This window comes from Engystomops pustulosus, chromosome 9 (genome assembly GCF_040894005.1).
Source record: "Engystomops pustulosus chromosome 9, aEngPut4.maternal, whole genome shotgun sequence".
NCBI lineage: Eukaryota > Metazoa > Chordata > Amphibia > Anura > Leptodactylidae > Engystomops > Engystomops pustulosus.
Genome location: NC_092419.1, coordinates 10269976 through 10296995, shown reverse-complemented (window position 1 = coordinate 10296995; position 27020 = coordinate 10269976). Strand labels below are relative to the sequence as shown.

General features: G+C 51.0%; 2 protein-coding genes across 2 annotated transcripts; one reads left to right on the top strand and one right to left on the bottom strand.

The window, feature by feature from the left end:
• Nucleotides 1-644: 644 nt before the first annotated feature.
• BCKDHA (branched chain keto acid dehydrogenase E1 subunit alpha) lies at nucleotides 645-12747 on the bottom strand. The gene is made up of 9 exons (XM_072125836.1): nucleotides 12581-12747; nucleotides 8140-8316; nucleotides 7282-7368; nucleotides 7057-7165; nucleotides 6618-6779; nucleotides 6214-6420; nucleotides 5352-5493; nucleotides 5100-5271; nucleotides 645-1119 (listed from the first exon to the last, which is right to left on the bottom strand). The coding sequence occupies exons 1-9, from the start codon at nucleotides 12647-12649 to the stop codon at nucleotides 949-951; spliced, it is 1296 nt and encodes a 431-aa protein (XP_071981937.1). The 5' UTR covers nucleotides 12650-12747; the 3' UTR covers nucleotides 645-948.
• EXOSC5 (exosome component 5) lies at nucleotides 12739-27020 on the top strand. Its single transcript, XM_072125837.1, has 6 exons — nucleotides 12739-12977; nucleotides 14099-14212; nucleotides 15730-15851; nucleotides 19087-19227; nucleotides 19302-19391; nucleotides 26625-27020. Exons 1-6 carry the CDS (start codon nucleotides 12884-12886, stop codon nucleotides 26715-26717), a joined length of 654 nt encoding a protein of 217 aa, XP_071981938.1. The 5' UTR covers nucleotides 12739-12883; the 3' UTR covers nucleotides 26718-27020.

Below are 27020 nucleotides of genomic sequence, written 5' to 3'. Positions count from 1 at the left end.
TTTACATATTTTTTTTGGTTTACAACGCAGTGTAGGAAATGGCCGAGCGCGGGGGGGCCTTAGGCTGTGTTCCTACGTGGCGTTTACATTGTGTTTTCAGACGCAATAAAACGGCTGAGGAGATTTGCCCAATGACATTACAAAATACAAATGTAAACAGCAAACCGTCAATGTTAACACATATATTTGTTAACATATTGCGTTTTATAATAGCAAATGTTAACAGCAACGTTGTTAAGCAAATATCCTCTCCATACGCAATGTGAACGCCACGTGTGAGTGCAGACTGAGGGTGCGTTCACATGTGGGGTTTCGGTTGCGTCAGAATGCGTGCGTTTTCAAAGGTTACCAAACATGTGGCCGCTTTGAAAGCGATTTTCTTCGTTGCAGCCGTGTAAACATTTTCACAGCAATTAAGAAAACCGCTTTCGAAATCAGTCAAACGCTGGGTTACATTTTAAAAAACCGCGTGCGTTCTAATGAAACCAAAACGCCACGTGTGAACACACCCCGAGGGTCTACCATACCTTAAGTTTGGGTTAATTGCTCCTGTAATACCTGGACACATACTGGCAGTGTGAAAGCACCGAAAAGTCTCCAGTAACGAGGCGCACCCATACGTACCCAAGAACGCACCCAAAGACAAGCGTCTGCCCGAAATCATCGAGACATTTATTCAGGTCAATGTCACAATCTCCTCCACCTGTAGTTAGTGTCTCCTATAGAATAAGTTACATTACGGCACCTGTACCGCGCTCAGGACGTCCCCTCCTTCCACATCTTCCCTTTGCTTTAAAACGCCCCCATTATTTACAGCCCCCCCTTACCCCGAAATCAGAAATGTAATCCATAAAAATAAAAAGGCGGAATGAGCGGCCGTGAGGAGGAGGAGCCCCCTCCGGAGTGTGTAACAGGAATCCTCGGGTAACAGCGGATCTCAGCCGCGTCTTAGTGTTCGTAGTTGTCCAGGGGGTAGTGCTCCCCGTAAACCTTTAGATGTTTCCTCAGAGACTCCTCCTGCTTCCTCAGATGTGGCGGCATCTCAGAGTAGACGTCGGAGAACATGTGTTCGATGTTGGGCTTGGGCTTGCGTTCCGCCTGCTCGAAGGCTTCCATTACCTGCGGAGAGAAGCAGACGCCGGTTATAACCCCGTCACTCCGCACCACTCACTCTTCTCTTATGGAATCCGTCACCTGGTTTAACCCCTTTAAAAGAGGCTCCTATTGGTTCTCATAACCGAGCAGAGTCACCTGTCATTACGTGGAGCTGAACACCACCTGCGCCGATCGCTTGCGCCAGCAGGGGCTCCGCATTTCATTTTCTCTGAACTTCTAACAGATTAAGAACATTCAAAGCCTCGACCTCCGACCCGATTCTCAGCGCCGCTCAAAGAATCTACATTAATTTAAAAGGGAACCTACCACCACGAATCTACCTATAAAAGGTAGATCGGGTGGTAGGTGGATCAATAGGACGTGAGGATAGCTCTTTAAAAGGGCTAATCCTCACGTCCACACACAATTTCGATAACTTTTATTATCTTTATATTCAAATTTCCTTATGCGGCTACTGGAGCGTGGAGTAGCCGCATCTGAGGTTACACGAGGCAGCTACTCCACGCCCCGGTAGCCTCTTTTCTCCTCCTACTGACCATCTTCGCTTGTCCGGCGATTCTGCAGTCTGCGCATGCGCAGAACCGCGCCTGCGCGGTCACTGCTCCGAAGCCGGAGCTGAACAGGCATGCGCGGACTGCAGAATCGCCGGACAAGTAGCTGCGCGCCGAAGATGGTGAGTAGGAGGGCCCCAGTAGCCGCATAAGAAAATTTGAATATAAAGATAATAAAAGTTATCGGACCCGTGTGTGGACGTGAGGATTAGCCCTTAAAAGGATCAATAGGACATGAGGATAGCCCACCTACCACCCGATCTACCTTTATAGGTAGATTTGTGGTGGTAGGTGCCCTTTAACATAAGACTCTGGAAACTTTTGCGCAGAAAATCTTATTGCCTTTCTAGATACAAAGTTCAGGCTGTGTTCACACCGCGATTTGTACGTTTAGCACGAACGCCAGGAAGGACCTGATGTGCACAACAATGTGTGGCGGAGGCATCATTGTACGCTGCTATTCCATACAGGGTGTAAGAGGGAACCTGTCAGTTAAACTGACCTAAACATCTAAACAGCAGTAGCACTATCCCTATATTGTTCATCCCCAAACATGTCCAACTGTACAATCTATACATATTCACGTTGTTCCAGCTAAGCCGCACATCCATCTCCTGATGAAGGGGTGAGCTTTCCCATCAACATCAACTCCAGTCACCTCCTTATTCCCCTAAACCTGAGGAATGAGAGCGCTGGCTGTGTGTGACTCGCTGAAGAGAAATCAGCTCCTCTTTCACCCTCCCTCACCAATTATCGAGTCACACACAGCCAGTGTCTCCCTTATTCCGGAGGGGAGAGGGAGGAGAGGAGAGGAGAGGGAGGAGCGGAGAGGAGAGGAGAGGGAGGAGCGGAGAGGAGAGGGAGGAGCGGAGAGGAGAGGAGAGGGAGGAGCGGAAAGGAGAGGAGAGGGAGGAGCGGAGAGGGAGGAGCGGAGAGGAGAGGGAGGAGCGGAGAGGAGAGGAGAGGGAGGAGCGGAGAGGAGAGGAGAGGAGAGGGAGGAGCGGAGAGGAGAGGAGAGGGAGGAGCGGAGAGGAGAGGAGAGGGAGGAGCGGAGAGGAGAGGAGAGGAGAGGGAGGAGCGGAGAGGAGAGGAGAGGGAGGAGCGGAGAGGAGAGGAGAGGGAGGAGCGGAGAGAAGAGGAGAGGGAGGAGCGGAGAGGAGAGGAGAGGGAGGAGCGGAGAGGAGAGGAGAGGGAGGAGCGGAGAGGAGAGGAGAGGGAGGAGCGGAGAGGAGAGGAGAGGGAGGAGCGGAGAGGAGAGGAGAGGGAGGAGCGGAGAGGAGAGGGAGGAGCGGAGAGGAGAGGAGAGGGAGGAGCGGAGAGGAGAGGAGAGGAGAGGGAGGAGCGGAGAGGAGAGGAGAGGGAGGAGCGGAGAGGAGAGGAGAGGGAGGAGCGGAGAGGAGAGGAGAGGGAGGAGCGGAGAGGAGAGGAGAGGAGAGGAGAGGAGAGGGAGGAGCGGAGAGGAGAGGAGAGGGAGGAGCGGAGAGGAGAGGAGAGGGAGGAGCGGAGAGGAGAGGAGAGGGAGGAGCGGAGAGGAGAGGAGAGGGAGGAGCGGAGAGGAGAGGAGAGGGAGGAGCGGAGAGAAGAGGAGAGGGAGGAGCGGAGAGAAGAGGAGAGGGAGGAGCGGAGAGAAGAGGAGAGGGAGGAGCGGAGAGAAGAGGAGAGGGAGGAGCGGAGAGAAGAGGAGAGGGAGGAGCGGAGAGAAGAGGAGAGGGAGGAGCGGAGAGAAGAGGAGAGGGAGGAGCGGAGAGAAGAGGAGAGGGAGGAGCGGAGAGAAGAGGAGAGGGAGGAGCGGAGAGGAGAGGGAGGAGCGGAGAGGAGAGGGAGGAGCGGAGAGGAGAGGGAGGAGCGGAGAGGAGAGGGAGGAGCGGAGAGGAGAGGGAGGAGCGGAGAGGAGAGGGAGGAGCGGAGAGGAGAGGGAGGAGCGGAGAGGAGAGGGAGGAGCGGAGAGGAGAGGGAGGAGCGGAGAGGAGAGGGAGGAGCGGAGAGGGAGGGGCGGAGCGGAGAGGAGAGGGAGGAGCGGAGCGGGAGGAGTGGAGAGGAGAGGGAGGAGTGGAGAGGAGAGGGAGGAGCGGAGAGAAGAGGAGAGGGAGGAGCGGAGAGAAGAGGAGAGGGAGGAGCGGAGAGAAGAGGAAAGGGAGGAGCGGAGAGGAGAGGGAGGAGCGGAGAGGAGAGGGAGGAGCGGAGAGGAGAGGGAGGAGCGGAGAGGAGAGGGAGGAGCGGAGAGGAGAGGGAGGAGCGGAGAGGAGAGGGAGGAGCGGAGAGGGAGGGGCGGAGCGGAGAGGAGAGGGAGGAGCGGAGCGGGAGGAGTGGAGAGGAGAGGGAGGAGTGGAGAGGAGAGGGAGGAGTGGAGAGGAGAGAGTGGAGAGGAGAGGGTAGCAGGAATTTACCAGACTCAGTTTAGAGTAAAAACGATGACGAGACTCCCATAGAGTCATTTGCATAGATCAACTTTACAAACTGACTGGGGAACATGACAAGCATGGGGAGGAACAATATAGGGATAATTGTACCGCTCTATAATAGCAGCTTTAAAAGATATGTTTAGTTAGTGTGGATTCGTTTAACTGACATGTTCTCTTTGAAGTGATGTCACCAGCTTTATTATAAAGAATCTGGGCCTCGTTATCCCTCGTTAGCATCTGGGATGCTGCTTTGGCTACGGCCACCCAGCTTGGTCACGCTCCTTCGCTCTTAAATCTTGCACAGGCACTTACCCTATATGCCCTGGCTTATCTACCTGGCTCTGGGCTTACTGCACTTGCACAAGATTTACACGTTTGTCATCAAACAGGGGAAGACTTGAAATTGGCAAGTCTAAGGTGGCAGAAGAGGGGCAATGCCCCAGGCGTACAAACTAAGGCCCCCTGCACAAGACCGCGCTCAGTCTGTGGAATAGGATCCCGTTTGATGGTCAGATCCCAAGCACAGTGCAGTGGATGGGAATCCTTTAATCATTGTAATTTATGATGCAAGGACTCCCGGACGAACAATAGTGCTGCACTGTGAAGCTGTCACTATGATGTAATGAATCCCATCCACTGCGCTGCGCTTGGTCCGTGGGATCTGATCAAACTGTCATTTTTGATGGACTGAGCACTTACCTCTGCAGGGGACTTACTCATTTGCATATTGATTTAAAGTTATACTTCTGCAAAACGAGCAGCAGACTCTACATACAAAGAGGTCAGGAGGCTGAAAAAAAAAAAAAAAAAAACGGCTGCCGTCTTCCCAAAACAATGGCGCCCCTGACCATGGGTAGTGTGTGATATTGGAGCTCAGCTGCATAGAGATGCATGGAGCAGATTTGCACACACCATGGGCAGACGTGGCGCTGTTTATGGAAGACAGCAGCCATGTTTTTCAACCTCCGGACACCCCCTTTAAATGGAATTGTTAGCTGGGATACAGTGCTGCGCGTTACACAGGCCTCACCATTTTGCGCGACTTCTTCCTCCATATCTTCTCCTGCTCGTCATCCCACCAGCCTTTGTGCATCATGTAATGGCGGAGCCGCGAGATGGGATGGTCCTGCTTGTCCCAGTAGTTGACCTCGTCTACGGAGCGGTAGGCGGAGCTGTCGTCGCTGGTGCTGTGGTGTCCGATCCTTCAGGAATCGGAGAGACGTATTCAGCGTTGTGTACTGCATGGAGGACCCCCCCACCCCCCATACGTCTCATACATTACCTGTACGTCATGGCTTCTATGAGGAAGGGCTGGTTCTCCGCCACGGCTCTTCTTCTCGCCTCCTTGGTGGCGTTGTACACCGCAAAGACGTCGTTACCATCTACACGGATCGACATGATGCCATAACCCGGACCTCGAGCCGCTGAGAGGACAAGACAAGGTTTGCAATGGTCTTCGTTATCACATTTTATAGTATGAAATTAAGAATATCCTTATGAGGATACAGATCTATACACATGCATGCTCAGCTCTTGGCCAGGCATGCGTGTTTTCTCACTAAGATAGCAACAAACCAAAGATTATATAATGTATTTAACTAAAAACCTGCTACAGCTTTTTACTCACTCTCTGTGCAGAGAGATAAGAGCACAGCAGTGTGAGGAGAGGCCCTGAGTTCACTTACAGAATGTGCAACCCTGGAATATATGTTGCACCGTCCTGCTGTTACTAACACACACACATAGGTATGACTGCACAGATCTGCAGGGCCAATACCCAACACTGGCTGCAGAAAGCACAGGAGTGTGAGGACATGCCCTCAGTGCACTTATAGAAGCTACAATCCTGGAATAGTAATGAATTTTTCACAGTCCTGCTGCTACTAATACACACATACGTAGGTATGACTACACAGATCTCCAGGGCTAATACCCAAAACTGACTGCAGAGAGCACAGGAGTGTGAGGACATGCACTCAGTGCACTTATAGACACTACAATCCTGGAATAGTAGTGCATTTTTCACAGTCCTCCTGCTACTAACAACATTCACAAAAAGGTATAACTACACAGATCTCCAGGTACAATACATAGCACTTGCTGCAGTTTTGTAAGGTCCTAACCCCGGACAGGTTCACACTCACCAATGCCGTCCCCGCGGTACTGCTCGGAGGTCGGGGTGGATATGGCGTATCCGTTGTTCCTGCAGAAGAACAGCACGGGACACTCCAGCGTGGCGGAAAAGTTGAAAGCGGCGTGTGCATCTCCTTCACTAGCAGCCCCTTCACCGAAATAGCAGATGACGGCGCGGTCAGCGTTTTCCCGTTTCATGGCGTAGGCCGCGCCCACAGCTGAAGGCGGCAAGATGGCGGAGCGGATATGGGAAACAATGATGCGTCACTGATACAGCGCAAGAAGATCATAATAATAAGCCTTAATGTGGTGTGATGGACCTTGCAGGTCCCTGTATGTCACCTCCTGACCCTGGGGACCAGAAAGTGACCTGCATAACACCCCGTGTCCTCTGCGTGGTCCCCGTGCCCTGTACCTTGTGGGATCTGTGTTGCCAGCGGAGAAGAAATAGTCACAAAGTTCAGATCTCTGGAGCCATAATGGACCGGCATTTGTCTTCCTTTGCCAGGATCTGAGGCGTTACCGTAACACTGCGACATGAACAGATCGAGAGGATAACCCCTGTACATCAGGACGCCTAGAGGGGAAACCAGCACAACACGAGGACAGATTAAAGGGGTTGTCCAGAGAAGGAAAAACATGGCTGCTTTCATCCAAAAAACAGCGCCTCCCCTGACTGTAGGTTGGGTGGGGTATTGCAACTCAGCTCCATTCATCTCTATCCAGCTGCATTGCAATACAAACCATGATCAGGCGTGGTGCTATTTTTGGTAGAAGGCAGCCATTTATTAACATCTGAACAACCCCTTTAAGTATGAATATATTGTATAATCACATTATACATATCGTCTCACCTGCCTCGCGGTACTGCCCGAATACAAGATCTGTGTCTTTCAGGGCGGCGGCGCTGCCCACGTGCGTCCCCTCCTCTCCATAGTTTGTCATATAGAAGGAGATTCTCCCCTACGATAGAGAAGTAATGATTGGTTATGAATCTGAAGTAGGTTTATATAGAGTCTGCAACAACCAAAGAAGGGGGGGGGGGGGGTTCAGTCAAAGTGAGACAAGGATCCCCCTACCTGCCTCTGAGACTCGTACAGGATCCTATCCATGGTGTTGAGTAGCGTCATTGTGTGGTAAAACTTCAGGACTGTCTCCTTAGGGATCTGCAACAAAGCAAAGAGGAAAAAGAATTAATCTGTAGCCACTACTTTATTTCACATTACATGGTTCCCTGCCAGGAGCATGTGGAGAGTCCAGCTACACCCTGCTTGCGCCCCTGTTTCTTCATGCATTCTCTCTTTTCTCCACACCATCCCCTTCCCTCTCCTCCCGGCTCAATGCACATGACAGGGAGGAGAGGAGACCGAGACACAGGCTGCAGCAGCTACTCATCCAGGACTCAACACATGCTGCTGGCAGGGTGCCAGATAATGTGCAATAAAGTTTTATCAAGTACGATTCAGAAGGATTCAGAATCCTGACAAAGGCATAGTCCATGAACCCGTCACAAGCTAAAATGACCTTCTTAGTGACAAGTGCGGATAGGATCCAGGACCTCAGCGCTGAGACCCCCGGAGATAGAGCAGATGGCCGCGGTGCCATGCATACTTCGTGCATGGCACTGTCCTGCTTCATTAATCTCTATGGAGCTGACAAAGATTGCCGAGCACAGCGCTCACCAGATCTCCATCAGCTGCACAGAGATTAATGGAGAAAAACGGTCATGCGCGGCCGTCTGCTCCATTAGTCTGAGGAGCGGCGAGGGGACGGTCAGGTCCCTCATTCTCACGCACTGAGACCCCCATTGATTAGCAAGTTAGGCGCTATCCCGTGGATTGTCTTCGTGGGAAAAACCATTTAAGACCAGGGGGAAAACTTTTCGACCTGTAGAGACTAGCAGAAATCACTGGAGAAACTAAACATTTGGGACTTACGTTTGGGTCTTCACTGGGGTTGATAATCTGCCCCTGACGGTCCATCACCCTGTAGATGGGGATCCCGGAGATGACATTGGGCTGGATGAACTCTAGCGAGTCCACAAACACGGCGGAGGCTCCGGGGAACTGCGGCTTCTCATCCAGGGATGTGAAGTCGCTGCTGGAGCGGGTCCCCTGTCACAGAGAGACATACAGGTAAGTGATAATATTATGTGCATGGCAGGGGGAGAATAGGACATGAAATACATGACAGTCCTAGTCCTCAGTCATCCGGATTTTCTCTCGATAAATGTCGTTCATACAATAAGTCCTATCTTCAGGACTGTACAGTGTTCCCATCTTTTAGATATTTTACACTGATTAACTCTCTATCAAAAGAACAAAACTGATCCCTGTATGACCTCCTGGGGGCGCTGTCCTCCAGATAAAATGTTACCCCCCCCCCCCCCCACTCCTGTCATATAGTGATGGCATTTCTCCATGTACTATAATGCTGCAATATTCTGCACAGTGGATGGTTGGGAGCGACGCTCTGCGGGTACAAGGGACCATATACTGTACATTGTGTACATTGTGTCATTATCTGTGACTATGTATCCAGGCGCATGTAACTGTGTCCACAGCCAAAGAGGAGAAGGAGGAGGAGGAGGAGGAGGAGGAGGAGGAGGAGGAGGAGGAGGAGGAGGAGGAGGAGGGGGGGGGGGGGGGGTGTATGGGGTTGTGGATCAGGAAATTCCTGTCCTCACACCTCCCAGCGAGCGGCCAATCAGGACGGAGATCTGCAGCGAGCCTCCTGCTACCGGCTCTGACCTTCTAGTGATTGGGAGAGCGGCAGCTGCATGTACACAATGTCACCCTGTCACCGGCAGCCACAGACCAGCACCTAATCACCTGCAGATACCGTCCTGGCACTGGCCCATTACCAGGACCTGCTAGTCCAATATCTATGTAATATATAGAGCCCCAGACTTATAAACAGACCCACCCCATCCCATCAGGTCATCAACATCCACCCTGTGACACCCAGCACCCTCACAAATCCAGTGGCACCAAAACTGTGAAGCAGACAGCGCCGTGCACCGTATAGTGTTTGGGCCAAGGTGCTGCTTTCACCACAGAACTTCATGTAATAACAGTAAGGCTCAGTTCACACCTGCGGCCGTTCCCCTTTACGTTATTCAATAGCAGAACAAAATAGCGCAGCAGCCAACTCTTTTTACCGCTATGGAAGAGAAACCCCTTACACAAGTGTGATCTCTGCCCAAGCTGCACCTATATTTTTGGAAAAACTTATCAAATATATCCAAACAGTAGGGATGAAATGTGTGATCACTGGCGGCCAAAGCGCAGGGACCCCCAGCAATCATAATAACAGTAATACATAAGTGCTCCTCATACAAGGAGTAAGGCCTCCTGCACATGATCCTGCACGGAGCCTGGCCCGATCCCATGGACAGGGCAACTTGTACAGAAGGGGAGTCCTTGCATCATATTCCGGTATAATGTAAGACCAGACTGCAGCACTGTAACAGTTAATATATTGACGTCGCTGCAACCCAGATGGCAGGAGAGAAGTCCTTGCATCATATTTTGGAATAATGCAAGGACTCCCCTTCTGTACAAGGTGCCCTGTCCATGGGATCGAGCTGCAGACGATCCTGTGCAGGAGGGCTCATGGTGCTCATGCTCAGCCATAACCAAGATAGCGGAGCCCTGCACCATCTCCACCAGTGCATGGCCATTACTCCAATTATTACACAACTTATCCTGTGGAAATCCATCAACCCTCCAAAGTTAGGAGCCATGATTGGTCACTGGGACCCCCCCCTTCCCTACAGTGAGCAGTGACCCTATTTTTATGGGTCAGTACATTGTAAACTGCAGGGGATGAATCTATCAATTGTCTTAAAGGGGTTTCAGCGAGTTTACTTGTTATTTTGTATCAGCAGGGAAGGGGGATAATAATCTGATGCCCACCTATCACAGGAACTGACCCCAGAATTCCAGAGGAGAGCAGCTCCCATTCTTCCTAATGGATGGAGTGGTAGGTTGAGCATGTGCCCTGCCCCTCCGTTCATTAGTGGGGGGGGGGGGGGGATATTGCAGAGAGGATTAAATGGAGCAGCAGAGACCTCATCCAATCAATAAAAAAAGGGGACCCCTCTTCTCCAGATTGGTGGGGGTCCAAAAGTCAGGCCCCTGACAATCTGAAAATGAATGAAGATTAATATTAGAGAAAGTGATTGTATATGGCAGCCCCTGAGGCAGCCGGACACACTGGTGGGGTCTCCCCTTAGCTCTTGGACCTTGTAGTATATCTAGTAACTTTCTATGATACTCAGGTACTAGAGGCCCTTGTATTGTGATGTATAACTGTATAATCTTGTCTGTGCAATGTACTTATATATCCGCTGCACTTATCCTGTGTGTACTGGATCCTACGATGTGAAGGGGACCCCTGGATGGCAGATGAGGCTCATCATGGACCATGGCCAGAACTTTACCTGCACATGTGCGACTCCTCGCTGGTTCTGATGGAATATATAGCAAGATTATATCTATGTATAGTGAAGCATATACAGTCTTCTCATGTATAGGACCCCCTCTGCCCTCACTATACAAATCACAGGTGTATACACACAGTATATGAAGGTCCTATATGTAGTATATCTCCTATACACACAGCATATGACGGTCCTATATACAGTATATCACTACTTCTATACACACCTGGTATACAACAGCCCTATATATAGTATATGGCCACCTCCTATACACACCTGGTGTACACACAGTATATGAAGGTCCTATATACAGTATATCACTACCTCCTATACACACCTGGTATACAACAGCCCTATATATAGTATATGGCCACCTCCTATACACACCTGTTGTACACACAGTATATGAAGGTCCTATATATAGTATATGGCCACCTCCTATACACACCTGGTGTACACACAGTATATGAAGGTCCTATATATAGTATATGGCCACCTCCTATATACACCTGGTGTACACACAGTATATGAAGGTCCTATATATAGTATATGGCCACCTCCTATATACACCTGGTGTACACACAGTATATGAAGGTCCTATATATAGTATATGGCCACCTCCTATACACACCTGGTGTACACACAGTATATGAAGGTCCTATATATAGTATATGGCCACCTCCTATACACACCTGGTGTACACACAGTATATGACGGCCCTATATATAGTATATCACTACCTCCTATACACACCTGGTATACAACAGCCCTATATATAGTATATGGCCACCTCCTATACACACCTGGTGTACACACAGTATATGAAGGTCCTATATATAGTATATGGCCACCTCCTATACACACCTGTTGTACACACAGTATATGAAGGTCCTATATATAGTATATGGCCACCTCCTATACACACCTGGTGTACACACAGTATATGAAGGTCCTATATATAGTATATGGCCACCTCCTATACACACCTGGTGTACACACAGTATATGACGGCCCTATATATAGTATATCACTACCTCCTATACACACCTGGTATACAACAGCCCTATATATAGTATATGGCCACCTCCTATACACACCTGGTGTACACACAGTATATGAAGGTCCTATATATAGTATATGGCCACCTCCTATACACACCTGGTGTACACACAGTATATGAAGGTCCTATATATAGTATATGGCCACCTCCTATACACACCTGGTGTACACACAGTATATGACGGCCCTATATATAGTATATCACTACCTCCTATACACACCTGGTATACAACAGCCCTATATATAGTATATGGCCACCTCCTATACACACCTGGTGTACACACAGTATATGAAGGTCCTATATATAGTATATGGCCACCTCCTATACACACCTGTTGTACACACAGTATATGAAGGTCCTATATATAGTATATGGCCACCTCCTATACACACCTGGTGTACACACAGTATATGAAGGTCCTATATATAGTATATGGCCACCTCCTATACACACCTGGTGTACACACAGTATATGACGGCCCTATATATAGTATATCACTACCTCCTATACACACCTGGTATACAACAGCCCTATATATAGTATATGGCCACCTCCTATACACACCTGGTGTACACACAGTATATGAAGGTCCTATATATAGTATATGGCCACCTCCTATACACACCTGGTGTACACACAGTATATGAAGGTCCTATATATAGTATATCACTACCTCCTATACACACCTGGTATACAACAGCCCTATATATAGTATATGGCCACCTCCTATACACACCTGGTGTACACACAGTATATGAAGGTCCTATATGTAGTAGATCACCACCTCCTATACACACACCTGTCATAGCCCACCTCCTATATACATGACATGTCCTATCAGGCACCACCTCCATGCATGCAGTGGTCTCCTCACCTGTCTCCCCCCGGTCACTCTCCATCGAGCCGCAGCCCGTATCCTCAACAACGTCCTCAGCGCCGCCATCTTTCCTCGGACTGCCCCGGCTCCCGCCTGCTTACATGTCAGGCCCCCGGCCCGTGCCTGAGGTCCCGCGCTCACATTTGGTCTCCGCAAACATCCCGGCACTTTACCTGCTAATAGAATAACACGGAATTACAGTCACCGCCCGGACACTGTTCTATCCGGCAGTACTTGGGGCAGCCCCGGGGAGTGAAGGCCCCCGGAAGTGGAAGTTGCCCGCACGTGCTGTTTTGGAGGATGATGGAGGTGGCAGAAGAGCCTGGCCTGAGGGAGATCGGGTGTGAGCACAGCCTCCTGAGCCGGCCCGATGGCTCCGCGACCTTCGTGCAGGGTAATAGCCAGTAATATACACCGGTGCGGGGCGCAGAGGAGGCGTGTCCTCCAGCTGCCAATCACATTCCCGCTTTCACTTTTGCAGAAGAGTTGAAAACATAAAAGCGGGAGGCTGATTGGTTGCTGTGGCGTATTGCACAGTCCTATGTGTGCAGCATGTTCTCTGCTCATTACTGGTGAAATACACATTGATTCTGCTCCAATGGCAACTAAATCCCTTAGTATTGGTTCTCATGTACAGCGGCTCCTGTCAGGGTCCAAATCTGCAGAACCTGTGAGTTCCCTAGGGATCCCCTGCCAGATCATGCTGTGGATTCTCTCCACTTCCTTGGGGTTGGAGCCTCACATCCATTTCCATACAGAATTTTTCCCACGATCCAGGCTTTTTACAGTTTGCAAATCTTAGAGCCGTACGTAGGACAGTGGCAGTGATTGGTATTGCAGCTCAGCCCCTTTTATAGGAACAGGACTGCACCGCGGCCTCGTCATGTGCCCAATAATCATGGTGTCCCTAGTATGAACTGAAGAAGTAGAAATCTCTGACCCAACACCGATGATCAGCTGTACCAGGGATAGGTCACCCATAACTATTTCCACAGACAGTTTTTTTCAGTACTTTTCTATGAATCGGTGGGACAAGCAATGTAGGGGGGCCCTGAAGATGTAGGGGGGCCCTGATGATGCAGGGGGCCCCTGATAAGAATTTACTGTAAAGCAGCCAACATTGCAGACAGGTCTCGTGGCAAATGCCTGTGTTCTCATTAGCCTGTAGAGTAATGACGTGCCATGGTGTCGGATCCCTGCAAATCTGATACTGATCATCCGCGCTAAAAATAGGTGATCAGTAAAAAGTATCAGAAAAAGTCAGAAAATCTCTGAGTGAATCTAAACACATACAGTATATAGGTCAAACAAGTCACCTCTCCTGTGTTAATTATGTTCATATGTTAGGATATCACAGAGCAATCAATGGTGAAACTCAATGAAGTCCCTTCTGGGGGGCTGCCCCTGTGATTATCCCACTAGTGAGGTACTACAGGTCCCAGCATTATGGGACGTGTGACAGTGAAGACATACAGAAGACTGTGGTCACAATTTTGCTTCTTCTTGTTCCTGCAGGAGACACGTCAGTACTGGCCGGAGTGTACGGCCCAGCAGAGATTAAAGTCAGCAGGGAGATGCATGACAAGGCCACCATAGAGGTGATGGTGAGGCCAAAGGTCGGGTTACCGGGTGAGTACCTTGATTGCAGGTTTTTGTATGTGGATTGAGTATAACACACATGAATGTGCTTGGTCCTTGAATTTCAGACCATGTGGTGGTTGGATTTGATGGATTGAACACTGTGCCAGGGACCAAACCCTCAGCATGACAGTGCAGCCGGCTGGAGAAGGAGCCACTCACCCCTCCCCTCTAAATAGGGAAGCCGAGGGGCCACACTATAATCTGGGCAGGAATACGAACTGCCCACGCTATTGCGGCGCGGCCGCTTAACCCCGACATGTTTCCGAGAGTCAAAAGTGTCCTCACCGTACCCGCATGCAATGCCGTTTTGGCTGCTAACTCACAGCTGCCACCATGTGAACGTGTGCATGGGGCCTTCTATATGCTGCAAGGCCAAACCCCGGCATAACCCCAGGACAACAGCTCTGAATTGTCCTCATGATTATTGCTCTTGTCCTGTGGGAAGCCGGGACTCCTTGCATCATATATATATATATGATGCTTGGAGTCCTGTCCATGGCACAGTGTTCGGTCCATGAAATCCAGCCAGCATGCAGTGCAGAGTTCACTTACCTAAAATTCTTGTGTGTTTTACAGTAGTTTTTCAGTAAAAAAATGGAATTCTTCCTTAAGGAAAATCAACCACTGAAAAAACACAAAAACACCCAGAAATACTCACCTCCGCTCTTCTTCATTTTGATCCGGTCGATGTCCGTCGGTAGTCTTGACACTCCCTGATCGCTTAGTAAAGAAATTTATAATTAGTAGCACGGAGAGTAGGGACAAGATGTTCCGGGCTGCTAATTATGCATAACCCTGCAGACTAGCGACGGACATCGCCCGGATCAAGATGAAGAAGAGCAGATTTAGGAAAGAGGGTTCCTGATTGGCCAGTTGTCTCCCAATCAGATATCGGTTTGAGAAAGAGTAAAGTATTCGAACTCTCAGAGAGAAATTCAAGGGGTTGTCCAGTCACAACAAGTTACCCAATATCCACATCCATATTGGGGATCACAGCGGTGGGATCTGAGTGGATGAAGATAATGGGGGTCTGTTGGCCCCCAAACTAGTGGACCTGCATGTGGTGTGTACATTCTGCATTGATTCACGTCAGCGCGATAGAGGTGAATAGAGAAGCCGTGAGCATGTGCCTCCAGCTGCTCTATTCATTTGGGGTACAATAAACCCCTCTTGTTAAAGGATATCTACCATCAGGATGAAGGGTTGTAAACCAAGTGCACTGACATACTGGTGTGTTTTGAAAAGTATGCAAAATAATGCAAAATATGTCAACGGAGCCCCTCAGGCTCATTTGCATAATTTTTAAAACCTATATTTCTTAAGGACAAAGGTATAAGAAGCTACAAGAAAAGACAATCCTGCCAGAAGGTGGATTCACCAGCATGTAAGTGTACTTGGTTTACAATCCTTCATCCTGGTGGTAGATGTCCTTTAAGGGACAGCTCCTTTAGCGCTGTGATGGAGGCGTCTCTGCCTCATATCTTTATCTTTTCTTTCCCGATCAGCCATACAAGATAAGAACCATGAGCAGTTGATCCGGGAGACCTGCGAATCCGTCATCCTGGGCACCCTGCACCCCCGGACCTCCATCACCATCGTACTTCAGGTCATCAATGACGGGGGCTCCGTATCCTTCCACCACTATAGTATATGTAATAGCCTCTTCTGACCACTAGGGGGCACATTCTTCACACACATCCCTAATGAGCCTCCCCGCAGTCCTTTCAATTACTTATCAGCCGCCTCTCAGTGTTTTCCCGCAAATGTTTTATTCCTTTTATGTTTTGGGCTATGGGTACACGGATTTCTTCCTGTTGCCCGTCGCTTTCTTGTCTTATCTCGTCTTTATCTTTGGGCTTTGTGCAGAACCAGTCGGCTCAGCCCGATAGCGGAGGAACATGGAGATTACATTCTGTATAGATGGAGATGTCGCCCAATCAGGGCGGCGGTAGATTAGCCACATAATCCCCGCTCGTGGAAATGATGGGAAATTGCTTGCAGTGCGGAGGGGTACGGGGTAATATATTAGGAAATTGCCTCCTTCCAGTCTGAAGCCACTGGGAAAGGTAACGGGGGGCCAAGCGGAGCAGGCGGGTGCTGTGGGTGGATGTAATGGTTTCCTCTATTTCCTCCTTAAATACTTCCCCTTTAATGAGTTCCTATAACTATCACAGAGTTAAAGGGAAACTGTCTCTAGTTTTTACACCATTAAACTAGCAGCTCCTCAGGTCGGGGATGAATTCCCTCCTTTATGTGAAATCTCAACTGTTTATTTATTAAAAAAAAAAAATCTCTTCCAAAGTTAAACGAGTAGAAAAGAGTCACTTTTTGCCAGAGATGAGTCCCTTTTAGAGGCTGGAGGGGGAAGCATTACTTCCGATCTCCATCTCTTTGGCTCTTCAGTACTTAGAATCTCATCTTTCAGATTGAATCAGGCTTGTGGTTCTGTGAGCTACTGACCTCAAAGATAAAGGGAGTCAAAGACATAGTTGCTGCATTGTATTTGGTCACTTTCACACAAACATGTGAAGGACTGTGTTCGCTCTATCTTTTCTTGTGTTTACGGCCTGGCACCATGCCGCGCTATGGGGAAGGGAGGGGTCGGCAGCGCTCATCCCTCCGTCTCTCTGAATGCGTGGTACCCCCAGGGTGGGAACCGAGCACAGAACACGTTCATGTTCTACCAACGTTTAACTGGCTCTATTGTTAGTTCTGTAGATGACAGAGCCAAAAGCCTGATGCCATCTGAAAGACGAGATTCTTATCTTTAAAATTACATCCCAGCGATTGCTGGGTGTCACTGGACTGAAGATAGCGTGCCGTCTGAAGTGCCTCTCGAAGTGACTCATCTCAGGCAAAAAGTAACTCTTCTCAGCTCATCTGGACATGATTTTAGAAGCAGATTTTTGAGGGACTGGTAGTTTAAAGGGATAAGTGCTCGCCGGACGCTTCATTTCCCGATAGGGTATAAAATCGAGTGTTATCATAACTTTTTTAGGGTGCGGACACACATTCAGTTTTTCTGATGCAGTTTTTGATGTCCAAACCAGGAGTATAGTGAAATAGAGGAGGAGCAGCTTCTCTCAGTGATCTCTTCTCACCCATTGTGATCCACACCTGCTTTTGGCTTCAAAAACTGCATCTGAAAACCTGAACGTGTGAACATCCCCTTAAGTTCTGACTCTGTAGGAAAGTCCCTGGTGGCCCGGTGGTGCCTGGAGATGCGCTCTCCAGTAATGGGCTCTGGCAGTAGAAGCCGCCGTCATTTACTCCGTTAAATTGGCAGAAATTAGCAGGTTAATTAGAGGCGCGCAGGTAGACCTGGAATTAAGATGTCACGTTCTCCTGCACCGGGGACGTCTGCGGCTTAAAATAGGATCCGCGTCTCATCTTCTTGTCTACGTCTTTGAGAAGAATCGGGGCTGAACTTCTTGAAAGTGAATTTCTAAAGATCTCCAGAAAAAGCTCTTGGGAGCCGACGCCTCAGGGTTACGATAAGACGATCGCTCTCTCCTTGCAGGTTCTCGCCGGCCAGATATTGGGATTTCTGTGTAGATAGTAGAGTAGGCGGAGAAGCGAGATCATAACACGAAAACTTACCTACAAGATTCAGTGATGTGATGGCGGCTTCTCCAACTTGGTCAGTGTTTATCATCTGAACAGGAGGATTATATATATATATATCACCCACAGGCACCTGAGTGAAGTGACCAAACCAGGGAAGTGTCACTAGGTTTATTTTTTACCAGTTCATCCTAAACACCTGAACATACCTTAAAAATTATAGCGGCACAAACCAGCACAAATGTAGCACTGACGTTTGACACCAGTTTTGTTTGATTCTGTTAATGTGGGGGGGCTGGTTGAACTTTTGACCTTTAATTTTTTGTTCATTTACTCAAAACAAAAGCAGCACCAGCAAAAGTTTGAGTGGCACAAACCAGCACAAACGTGGCAGAATTGTTCAGCACCGGTTTGGTTTGGGCAATGTGGGGGGCGGGGCTGGTTGACCTCTAAGGACCTCTGTAAACTTTTATTAATATCTTAAAAACGATAGCGGCACAAACAAAAATTTCTACTGCGCAAACGTAGCACAAACGTTTGACACCAATTTTGTTTGATTTGAACAAGGAGTGGGGGGGGGGGACTTCACTGAGGTCCCACAGGCCTGTACTAGTAGTAGGCCCTAAAAATATTGTACCGTCTGGAAGCACTAAAAACGAAAACGCAGGACTCGTAGTTGGGAGTTTGGTGAACTCATGAGGAGATTTCTACACAGCCTCAACTCGACCATCTTTGCAGTTTGTCAGTCATCCCTCGTGAATACACCGGACCCCCAAAGTGCTGCATTCATTTGACGCACAGCAAAATGTGTGGTGATTTGTTATAGCCAATAAACCACTTTTCTTTTTGACTACTTTGATAAATTAGGCGTGTATTTGTTGGATCACGTGACCAGGCCTGTTCTGAAGAGATCCAGCCCCCTCAGTCACAGCAGGGTGTACTGAGTGTGACTGAGGGGGCTGGATGTCTTCAGAACAGCAGCATGAATCCAGCTCCCGTCAGATGGTGAAGAGACATTCTGACTCTTAAGACGGCGCTGACCCGTTGTCAGAGTGTAAAGCCGCTGCTTCCCGGTCCCTCTGTTTAGGAAATCCAGGTCCAACCAAGGAGGGGTGAGTTAATAATGTCCCTCAGCAGTGAATATATTCCATGGATAAAGCCTTTATATCCTCATCTTAACATGGTACCACCGCAAAACGGACCTGATTAGCCCCAGAACAGCCATTATTGGGATAGGTTTAGAAAAATTCGGAGCTGATGTAAAAAGCCTTAACTCCCCCCCCCCCCCCCGCCCCTAGATCCTTTCCTGCTTCCTTAATGCAGCCTGTATGGCCATGATGGACGCCGGGCTCCCCATGAACGCCATGTTCTGTGGCGTCACCTGCGCTCTGGACGATGACGGACAACTTATTATTGATCCAAATACCAAAGACCAGAAGGTAAGTCCTTCAATATCTGAGGTGTGACTAGCAAATTGTCACACGACTAATTCCGCGTTACGTTGTTTTACTAGGAAAGCCGCGCGGTTTTGACGTTCGCCATTGAAAGTAGTGAGAAGAAGGTCCTAACGATTTCCTCACGCGGCGCATACTCCCCGGCAGAGGTAAGTATCAGTCTCTACCAGTCCTGTCTGTAGATTGTGGATTGTGGAGCCTCAGCCCGGATTTCTCGGACCGACCACAGTGCGTAGGCCTGGACTTTGTATCATAGGGATATATCATGTAGGGAACAGCAGGGTCTACACTGGGATCTTGATTTAGAAAAAAAAAATAAAAAAATTTTACGGATTGACCATGTGCCGCCGGTTTTAGGCTGCAGTTTATTGGTCGGATATGATTCCACCCTAACCCTTACTATATTGACCATAGTCCAAAATATCACCCCTAGGACTCATCCGGACGAGGCCATAGGCTGGGAGAGGAGGAAGGAGGATGCTCACCCCTCCCCTCTCCATAGAGAAGCGCAGGCGCCATGAGTCCCAAGTCCCCCCCCCCCCCCCCCATATAGTGGCGTTCACAGCTGGTCATGCGAAACCGCAGATAACGTCAGGTGCTAGTTCAGATGTCACAGCTTTGTGTATATTGATAGGAGGACTGTGGAAAGTGCAGTGGAGGTGGATCCTAACACTGCTGTGCTCTCTGCGTTAAACTTCTCTGCCGCTTCTCTGCTGTAGGAGACTGTTGGTTGAATATTACAGCCGCTGGTGAGAGCAGGAGAGGGACCGTTAAGCAGTTCATTGCACAGGGCTCAGAGCACAGCAGTGTGAGGACATGCCCACAATGCAATTCTCAGTAGCAATAGCTTACCCTGTCGGTGTCACACACCGGCGCTGCAGAACCTCTTTATTTTAAGAACTTCTCTGCCGTGTCCGTGAAATATTCAATTCCCTTGTCACTGTCTTGAAAGAAAAGTTTTGACGCTGCTCTGTATTTTTATGCTCCGCAGCTGCTGCGGAACTTCTTCGTAACCAGTGTTTTGGTGCAGAAGACCTTTGTCTATGCCTGGCTGGGTCTGAGGGGCCGGTGGGGGTCCCCCAATGTTTAATGTTCTGGCTGAGGGTGGGCTGTAGGAGGCTGCGGCTGTGCACGGGGCTGAGCCTGCAGTGATGTGCTGGTGTCTGCATTACTGCATGTTCTGCACTGAGGCCCCTGATGCTGCATTATGCTAATATCAATCATTTTGGACACTTGAGCGGCGTCCAGGCCCAGTGACTGATGACGGGCTGGCGCGCTCGCGGTACTGACCAATGGACGGGGGCTGCAGGGCGGACACCGCAACCTCCGCTGCTTCCAGGCTGGAAAACAAGTGCAATGACGACACCTCCAGGACTGGAGCCGCGATGCGGAGAACTTCACTCCTTAATTAATTAATGCAGATACTGAAACACATAAGACGCATGGAGACACCTCCGAGACAGAGCAGACGACTAGTGTAATAGACTTCTAGGCCCAGAGACTGCGCCCCTCTGGAGCTTGGGGGGGGGGGGGTGAGGGGCAGAGACTGCGCCCCTCTGGAGCTTGGGGGGGGGGGTGAGGAGCAGAGACTGCGCCCCTCTGGAGCTGGGGGGGGGGGGGGGTGAGGGGCAGTGACTGCGCCCCTCTGGAGCTGGGGGGGGGGGTGAGGGGCAGTGACTGCGCCCCTCTGGAGCTGGGGGGGGGGGCGAAAGGGGCAAAGACTGCGCCCCTGTGGCGTCTTTGGGTGAGAATAGCGTTCCTGGTGTTGGGTCTGGCCCTCTGCCCGCACACTCATATTCCGGCTTCCTCTGAGCAGTCCATTCCCTCGCCTGCAGGCACTAGTCCCCTCCAGGTGGCCGGCGGATCATCACAATCATCTCGGGGTAATTGACTGGTCCGTCTGTGTCGCTCGTCATTCTCAGGCTGCGCACGGATCTTCCTTCTGCCAGCTCCGCGCTTCATCTTACCGTACAAATTCGCCACTTTTCTCTAATGTGAGCTCAATGGCCGAGTGTCTGCACAGCGAGACGGGGAAGTGGCAGGACGCCCCCGGCCCCTTATCTGGTTATACAGTCCAATCATGGCTCTCGTCACCCGCACCTCACAGCTGAGGCACCAATACCATCACAGGAAACCAGCACTGGCAGCATGTTATAGAGCAGGAGGAGCTGAGCAGATTGTACATAGTGTCCTCTCTGCAGGCAGCATGTTATAGAGCAGGAGGAGCTGAGCAGATTGTACATAGTGTCCTATCTGCAGGCAGCATGTTATAGAGCAGGAGGAGCTGAGCAGATTGTGCATAGTGTCCTATCTGCAGGCAGCATGTAATAGAGCAGGAGGAGCTGAGCAGATTGTGCATAGTGTCCTATCTGCAGGCAGCATGTTATAGAGCAGGAGGAGCTGAGCAGATTGTGCATAGTGTCCTATCTGCAGGCAGCATGTTATCGAGCAGGAGGAGCTGAGCAGATTGTGCATAGTGTCCTATCTGCAGGCAGCATGTTATTGAGTAGGAGGAGCTGAGCAGATTGTACATAGTGTCCTATCTGCAGACAGCATGTTATAGAGCAGGAGGAGCAGAGCTGCATTGTGTTGTTCCTCTGTTATTCTTCCTGGAAATGAATACAATAATGACTGGGTTCCCACACTGTTGGTAGTGATAACTTGTTACTGTAGTGTGTATAGACACACCCAAGACAAATGGTAACACCCAGTTGTCAATGTACTGATTAATTTCCAGGAGGAATAACAGTGGAATTCTAGAAATCTCAAGGAAAAATGCACCAAATTGTGATGGTCTATTAGGAATACACATATGTACTTCGAACCTGTAGCGGTGGTGAAGAGTGCACGGCTCAGCTCACCCGTCACCCCAATACTACACACCTGCTCAGCTCACCCGTCACCCCAATACTACACACCTGCTCAGCTCACCCGTCACCCCAATACTGCACACCTGCTCAGCTCACCCGTCACCCCAATACTACACGCCTGCTCAGCTCACCCGTCAGCCCAATACTACACGCCTGCGCAGCTCACCCGTCACCCCAATATTACACACCTGCGCAGCTCACCCGTCACCCCAATACTACACACCTGCTCAGCTCACCCGTCACCCCATTACTACACACCTGTTTAGCTCACCCGTCACCTCAATACTACACACCTGCGCAGCTCACCCGTCACCCCAATACTACACACCTGCGCAGCTCACCCGTCACCCCAATACTACACACCTGCGCAGCTCACCCGTCACCCCAATACTACACACCTGCGCAGCTCACCCGTCACCCCAATACTACACACCTGCTCAGCTCACCCGTCACCCCAATACTACACACCTGCTCAGCTCACCCGTCACCCCAATACTACACACCTGCTCAGCTCACCCGTCACCCCATTACTACACACCTGCTCAGCTCACCCGTCACCCCATTACTACACACCTGCTCAGCTCACCCGTCACCCCAATACTACACACCTGCTCAGCTCACCCGTCACCCCAATACTACACACCTGCTCAGCTCACCCGTCACCCCAATACTACACACCTGCTCAGCTCACCCGTCACCCCAATACTACACACCTGCGCAGCTCACCCGTCACCCCAATACTACACACCTGCGCAGCTCACCCGTCACCCCAATACTACACACCTGCTCAGCTCACCCGTCGCCCCAATACTACACACCTGCTCAGCTCACCCGTCACCCCAATACTACACACCTGCTCAGCTCACCCGTCACCCCATTACTACACACCTGCGCAGCTCACTCGTCACCCCATTACTACACACCTGCTCAGCTCACCCGTCACCCCAATACTACACACCTGCTCAGCTCACCCGTCACCCCAATACTACACACCTGCTCAGCTCACCCGTCACCCCAATACTACACACCTGCTCAGCTCACCCGTCACCCCAATACTACACACCTGCTCAGCTCACCCGTCACCCCAATACTACACACCTGCTCAGCTCACCCGTCACCCCATTACTACACACCTGCGCAGCTCACTCGTCACCCCATTACTACACACCTGCGCAGCTCACCCGTCACCCCAATACTACACACCTGCTCAACTCACCCGTCACCCCAATACTACACACCTGCTCAGCTCACCCGTCACCCCATTACTACACACCTGCTCAGCTCACCCGTCACCCCAATACTACACACCTGCTCAGCTCACCCGTCACCCCAATACTACACACCTGCTCAGCTCACCCGTCACCCCAATACTACACACCTGCTCAGCTCACCCGTCACCCCAATACTACACACCTGCTCAGCTCACCCGTCACCCCAATACTACACACCTGCTCAGCTCACCCGTCACCCCATTACTACACACCTGCGCAGCTCACTCGTCACCCCATTACTACACACCTGCGCAGCTCACCCGTCACCCCAATACTACACACCTGCTCAACTCACCCGTCACCCCAATACTACACACCTGCTCAGCTCACCCGTCACCCCATTACTACACACCTGCTCAGCTCACCCGTCACCCCAATACTACACACCTGCTCAGCTCACCCGTCACCCCAATACTACACACCTGCTCAGCTCACCCGTCACCCCATTACTACACACCTGCTCAGCCTCCTCCTGCAGCACTGCCCCTTCCTCTCTACTATACATTGTACTGACTTCGTGCGCCCGGCTCTGCTCATCGCTCCTGTTTTTGTAGATTTTGTGCTTCGGGTTGAGCTCCAGCGATGCCGGAAATTGTGGAGATTCCATTCCGGTCACCTCTGCAGATATTCGGGTCCCGGGTGGTGGGAGAGCGATTATTTCTGACGGGCGCTCCTGTATAAATCTCTGGCAGCGGGAGAGGAGCAGATCTTGTCTGATGGCTTCTCTCTGGTGAATACTGATGATACCGCGCTCGCAGCTCCAATGTCACCCTGTGCTGGGGCGGCCGTCTACCATCACTGCCCAATGTTACCCCATAGTGGGAGGGGCATCTGTAACTCCTCCCAGTCATAGGTAGGGGGTAGATTCTTTATGTATATTGTATTACCCCGTATACGGAGGGCACCTGCGTCTCTGCTGTCCTTTGTTGCCCTTTAATAGAAGGGACGGGACTTGTATCTTTTTACCCTATTTTACAAAGAATGTTTGTGTCTTTAGGTTTATCATATTACCCCGTATACAGAGGGACATCGGTGTAATAGCTGTGTTACCCTACAGGAGAGGAGGGCGAGCTGCCCCTTGTTACCCTACAGGAGAGGAGGGCGAGCTGCCCCTTGTTACCCTACAGGAGAGGAGGGCGAGCTGCCCCTTCTTACCCTACAGGAGAGGAGGGCGAGCTGCCCCTTGTTACCCTACAGGAGAGGAGGGCGAGCTGCCCCTTGTTACCCTACAGGAGAGGAGGGCGAGCTGCCCCTTGTTACCCTACAGGAGAGGAGGGCGAGCTGCCCCTTGTTACCCTACAGGAGAGGAGGGCGAGCTGCCCCTTGTTACCCTACAGGAGAGGAGGGCGAGCTGCCCCTTGTTACCCTACAGGAGAGGAGGGGGAGCTGCCCCTTGTTACCCTACAGGAGAGGAGGGCGAGCTGCCCCTTGTTACCCTACAGGAGAGGAGGGCGAGCTGCCCCTTGTTACCCTACAGGAGAGGAGGGGGAGCTGCCCCTTGTTACCCTACAGGAGAGGAGGGGGAGCTGCCCCTTGTTACCCTACAGGAGAGGAGGGGGAGCTGCCCCTTGTTACCCTACAGGAGAGGAGGGGGAGCTGCCCCTTGTTACCCTACAGGAGAGGAGGGCGAGCTGCCCCTTGTTACCCTACGGGAGAGGAGGGGGAGCTGCCCCTTGTTACCCTACAGGAGAGGAGGGCGAGCTGCCCCTTATTACCCTACAGGAGAGGAGGGGGAGCTGCCCCTTATTACCCTACAGGAGAGGAGGGGGAGCTGCCCCTTATTACCCTACAGGAGAGGAGGGGGAGCTGCCCCTTGTTACCCTACAGGAGAGGAGGGGGAGCTGCCCCTTGTTACCCTACAGGAGAGGAGGGCGAGCTGCCCCTTGTTACCCTACAGGAGAGGAGGGCGAGCTGCCCCTTGTTACCCTACAGGAGAGGAGGGGGAGCTGCCCCTTGTTACCCTACAGGAGAGGAGGGGGAGCTGCCCCTTGTTACCCTACAGGAGAGGAGGGGGAGCTGCCCCTTGTTACCCTACAGGAGAGGAGGGGGAGCTGCCCCTTGTTACCCTACAGGAGAGGAGGGGGAGCTGCCCCTTGTTACCCTACAGGAGAGGAGGGGGAGCTGCCCCTTGTTACCCTACAGGAGAGGAGGGGGAGCTACCCCTTGTTACCCTACAGGAGAGGAGGGGGAGCCGCCCCTTGTTACCCTACAGGAGAGGAGGGGGAGCCGCCTTTTGTTACCCTACAGGAGAGGAGGGGGAGCTGCCCCTTGTTACCCTACAGGAGAGGAGGGGGAGCTGCCCCTTGTTACCCTACAGGAGAGGAGGGGGAGCTGCCCCTTGTTACCCTACAGGAGAGGAGGGCGAGCTGCCCCTTGTTACCCTACAGGAGAGGAGGGGGAGCTACCCCTTGTTACCCTACAGGAGAGGAGGGGGAGCTGCCCCTTGTTACCCTACAGGAGAGGAGGGGGAGCTGCCCCTTGTTACCCTACAGGAGAGGAGGGCGAGCTGCCCCTTGTTACCCTACGGGAGAGGAGGGCGAGCTGCCCCTTGTTACCCTACGGGAGAGGAGGGGGAGCTGCCCCTTGTTACCCTACGGGAGAGGAGGGGGAGCTGCCCCTTGTTACCCTACGGGAGAGGAGGGGGAGCTGCCCCTTGTTACCCTACGGGAGAGGAGGGGGAGCTGCCCCTTGTTACCCTACGGGAGAGGAGGGGGAGCTGCCCCTTGTTACCCTACGGGAGAGGAGGGCGAGCTGCCCCTTGTTACCCTACAGGAGAGGAGGGGGAACTATACATCATATTACCCCATTACATACATTACAGAGGGCGGGAAAGCCCCATGACTATTAGTGGGGTCACCTCATAGCTCCATTATGTGACCCTACAATGGGAGGGAGGAGGGATTTACCCAATCTTAGGAGGGATTATATATAGGGATCACTAGTTAGATGGTTTATTTAATTCCTATTATTTTGGGCAGGAGCCGCGTCCTCTGGTCTTATATTCTGTTTCCTTCCTTTCCTCACGGAGTCAGAGACAATTTAATAAAACGATGTTAAGAGAATCATTAAAATTGAACAAATAGCCGCGTCTCCCTCTGGCAGTTCATAAAGTGATGGGGGAGCGGAGCGGAGGAGGGTGCGGGGAGCCGGGGGAGGGTGCAGGGAGCCGGGGGGTTTAATAATGTGTCTTGGCGCGGTGGAGCCGGCGTTCTCTCCTCACCGCTGTCTCTTCTCTCCGCAGCTCCAGCAGTGTATAGCAGCCGCCCAGAACTCAGCCCAAAAAATCTTCCACTTCTATAGGGACTCGGTGAAGAGGCGATACTCCAAATCCTAAAAGAAGACTGAAATTTTTATCCTTGTCTATATTTTATATAGTTTTTTTTACACCCCGTCCATCTGCATTTACAATACGGCAGCCATTATACCCGCTCGTACACATTGCGGTGTTGAGGCGCGAGGTACAGGACGCCTCGGAGCTCTCAGCAGGGCTTTTTTCGGATCGATCTGCAATCATGTGGATACGGAATGAGCTCGCGGTGTAGCGGCCGGCGCGGGGCGGAGATGACGGATCTGTGTGAAGACGTCTTTTCAGGATAAGCCCCCAGGAGGCCGCATGGATTTTTGGTATTTCCCATCA

Bases quoted from the DNA above. Each gene is read 5' to 3' on its own strand.
- BCKDHA (XM_072125836.1), bottom strand. From the start codon at position 12,649: ATGGCGGCGCTGAGGACGTTGTTGAGGATACGGGCTGCGGCTCGATGG. The intron at 7,369-8,139 runs GTAAGTCCCAAA...GCTTTGTTGCAG, and splicing joins ACCCCAGTGAAGACCCAAAC to ATCCCTAAGGAGACAGTCCT. The intron at 6,421-6,617 runs GTACAGGGCACG...TGCCGCCTTCAG, and splicing joins GGCAACACAGATCCCACAAG to CTGTGGGCGCGGCCTACGCC.
- EXOSC5 (XM_072125837.1), top strand. From the start codon at position 12,884: ATGATGGAGGTGGCAGAAGAGCCTGGCCTGAGGGAGATCGGGTGTGAG. The intron at 19,228-19,301 runs GTAAGTCCTTCA...TTGTTTTACTAG, and splicing joins CAAATACCAAAGACCAGAAG to GAAAGCCGCGCGGTTTTGAC. The intron at 19,392-26,624 runs GTAAGTATCAGT...TTCTCTCCGCAG, and splicing joins GCGCATACTCCCCGGCAGAG to CTCCAGCAGTGTATAGCAGC.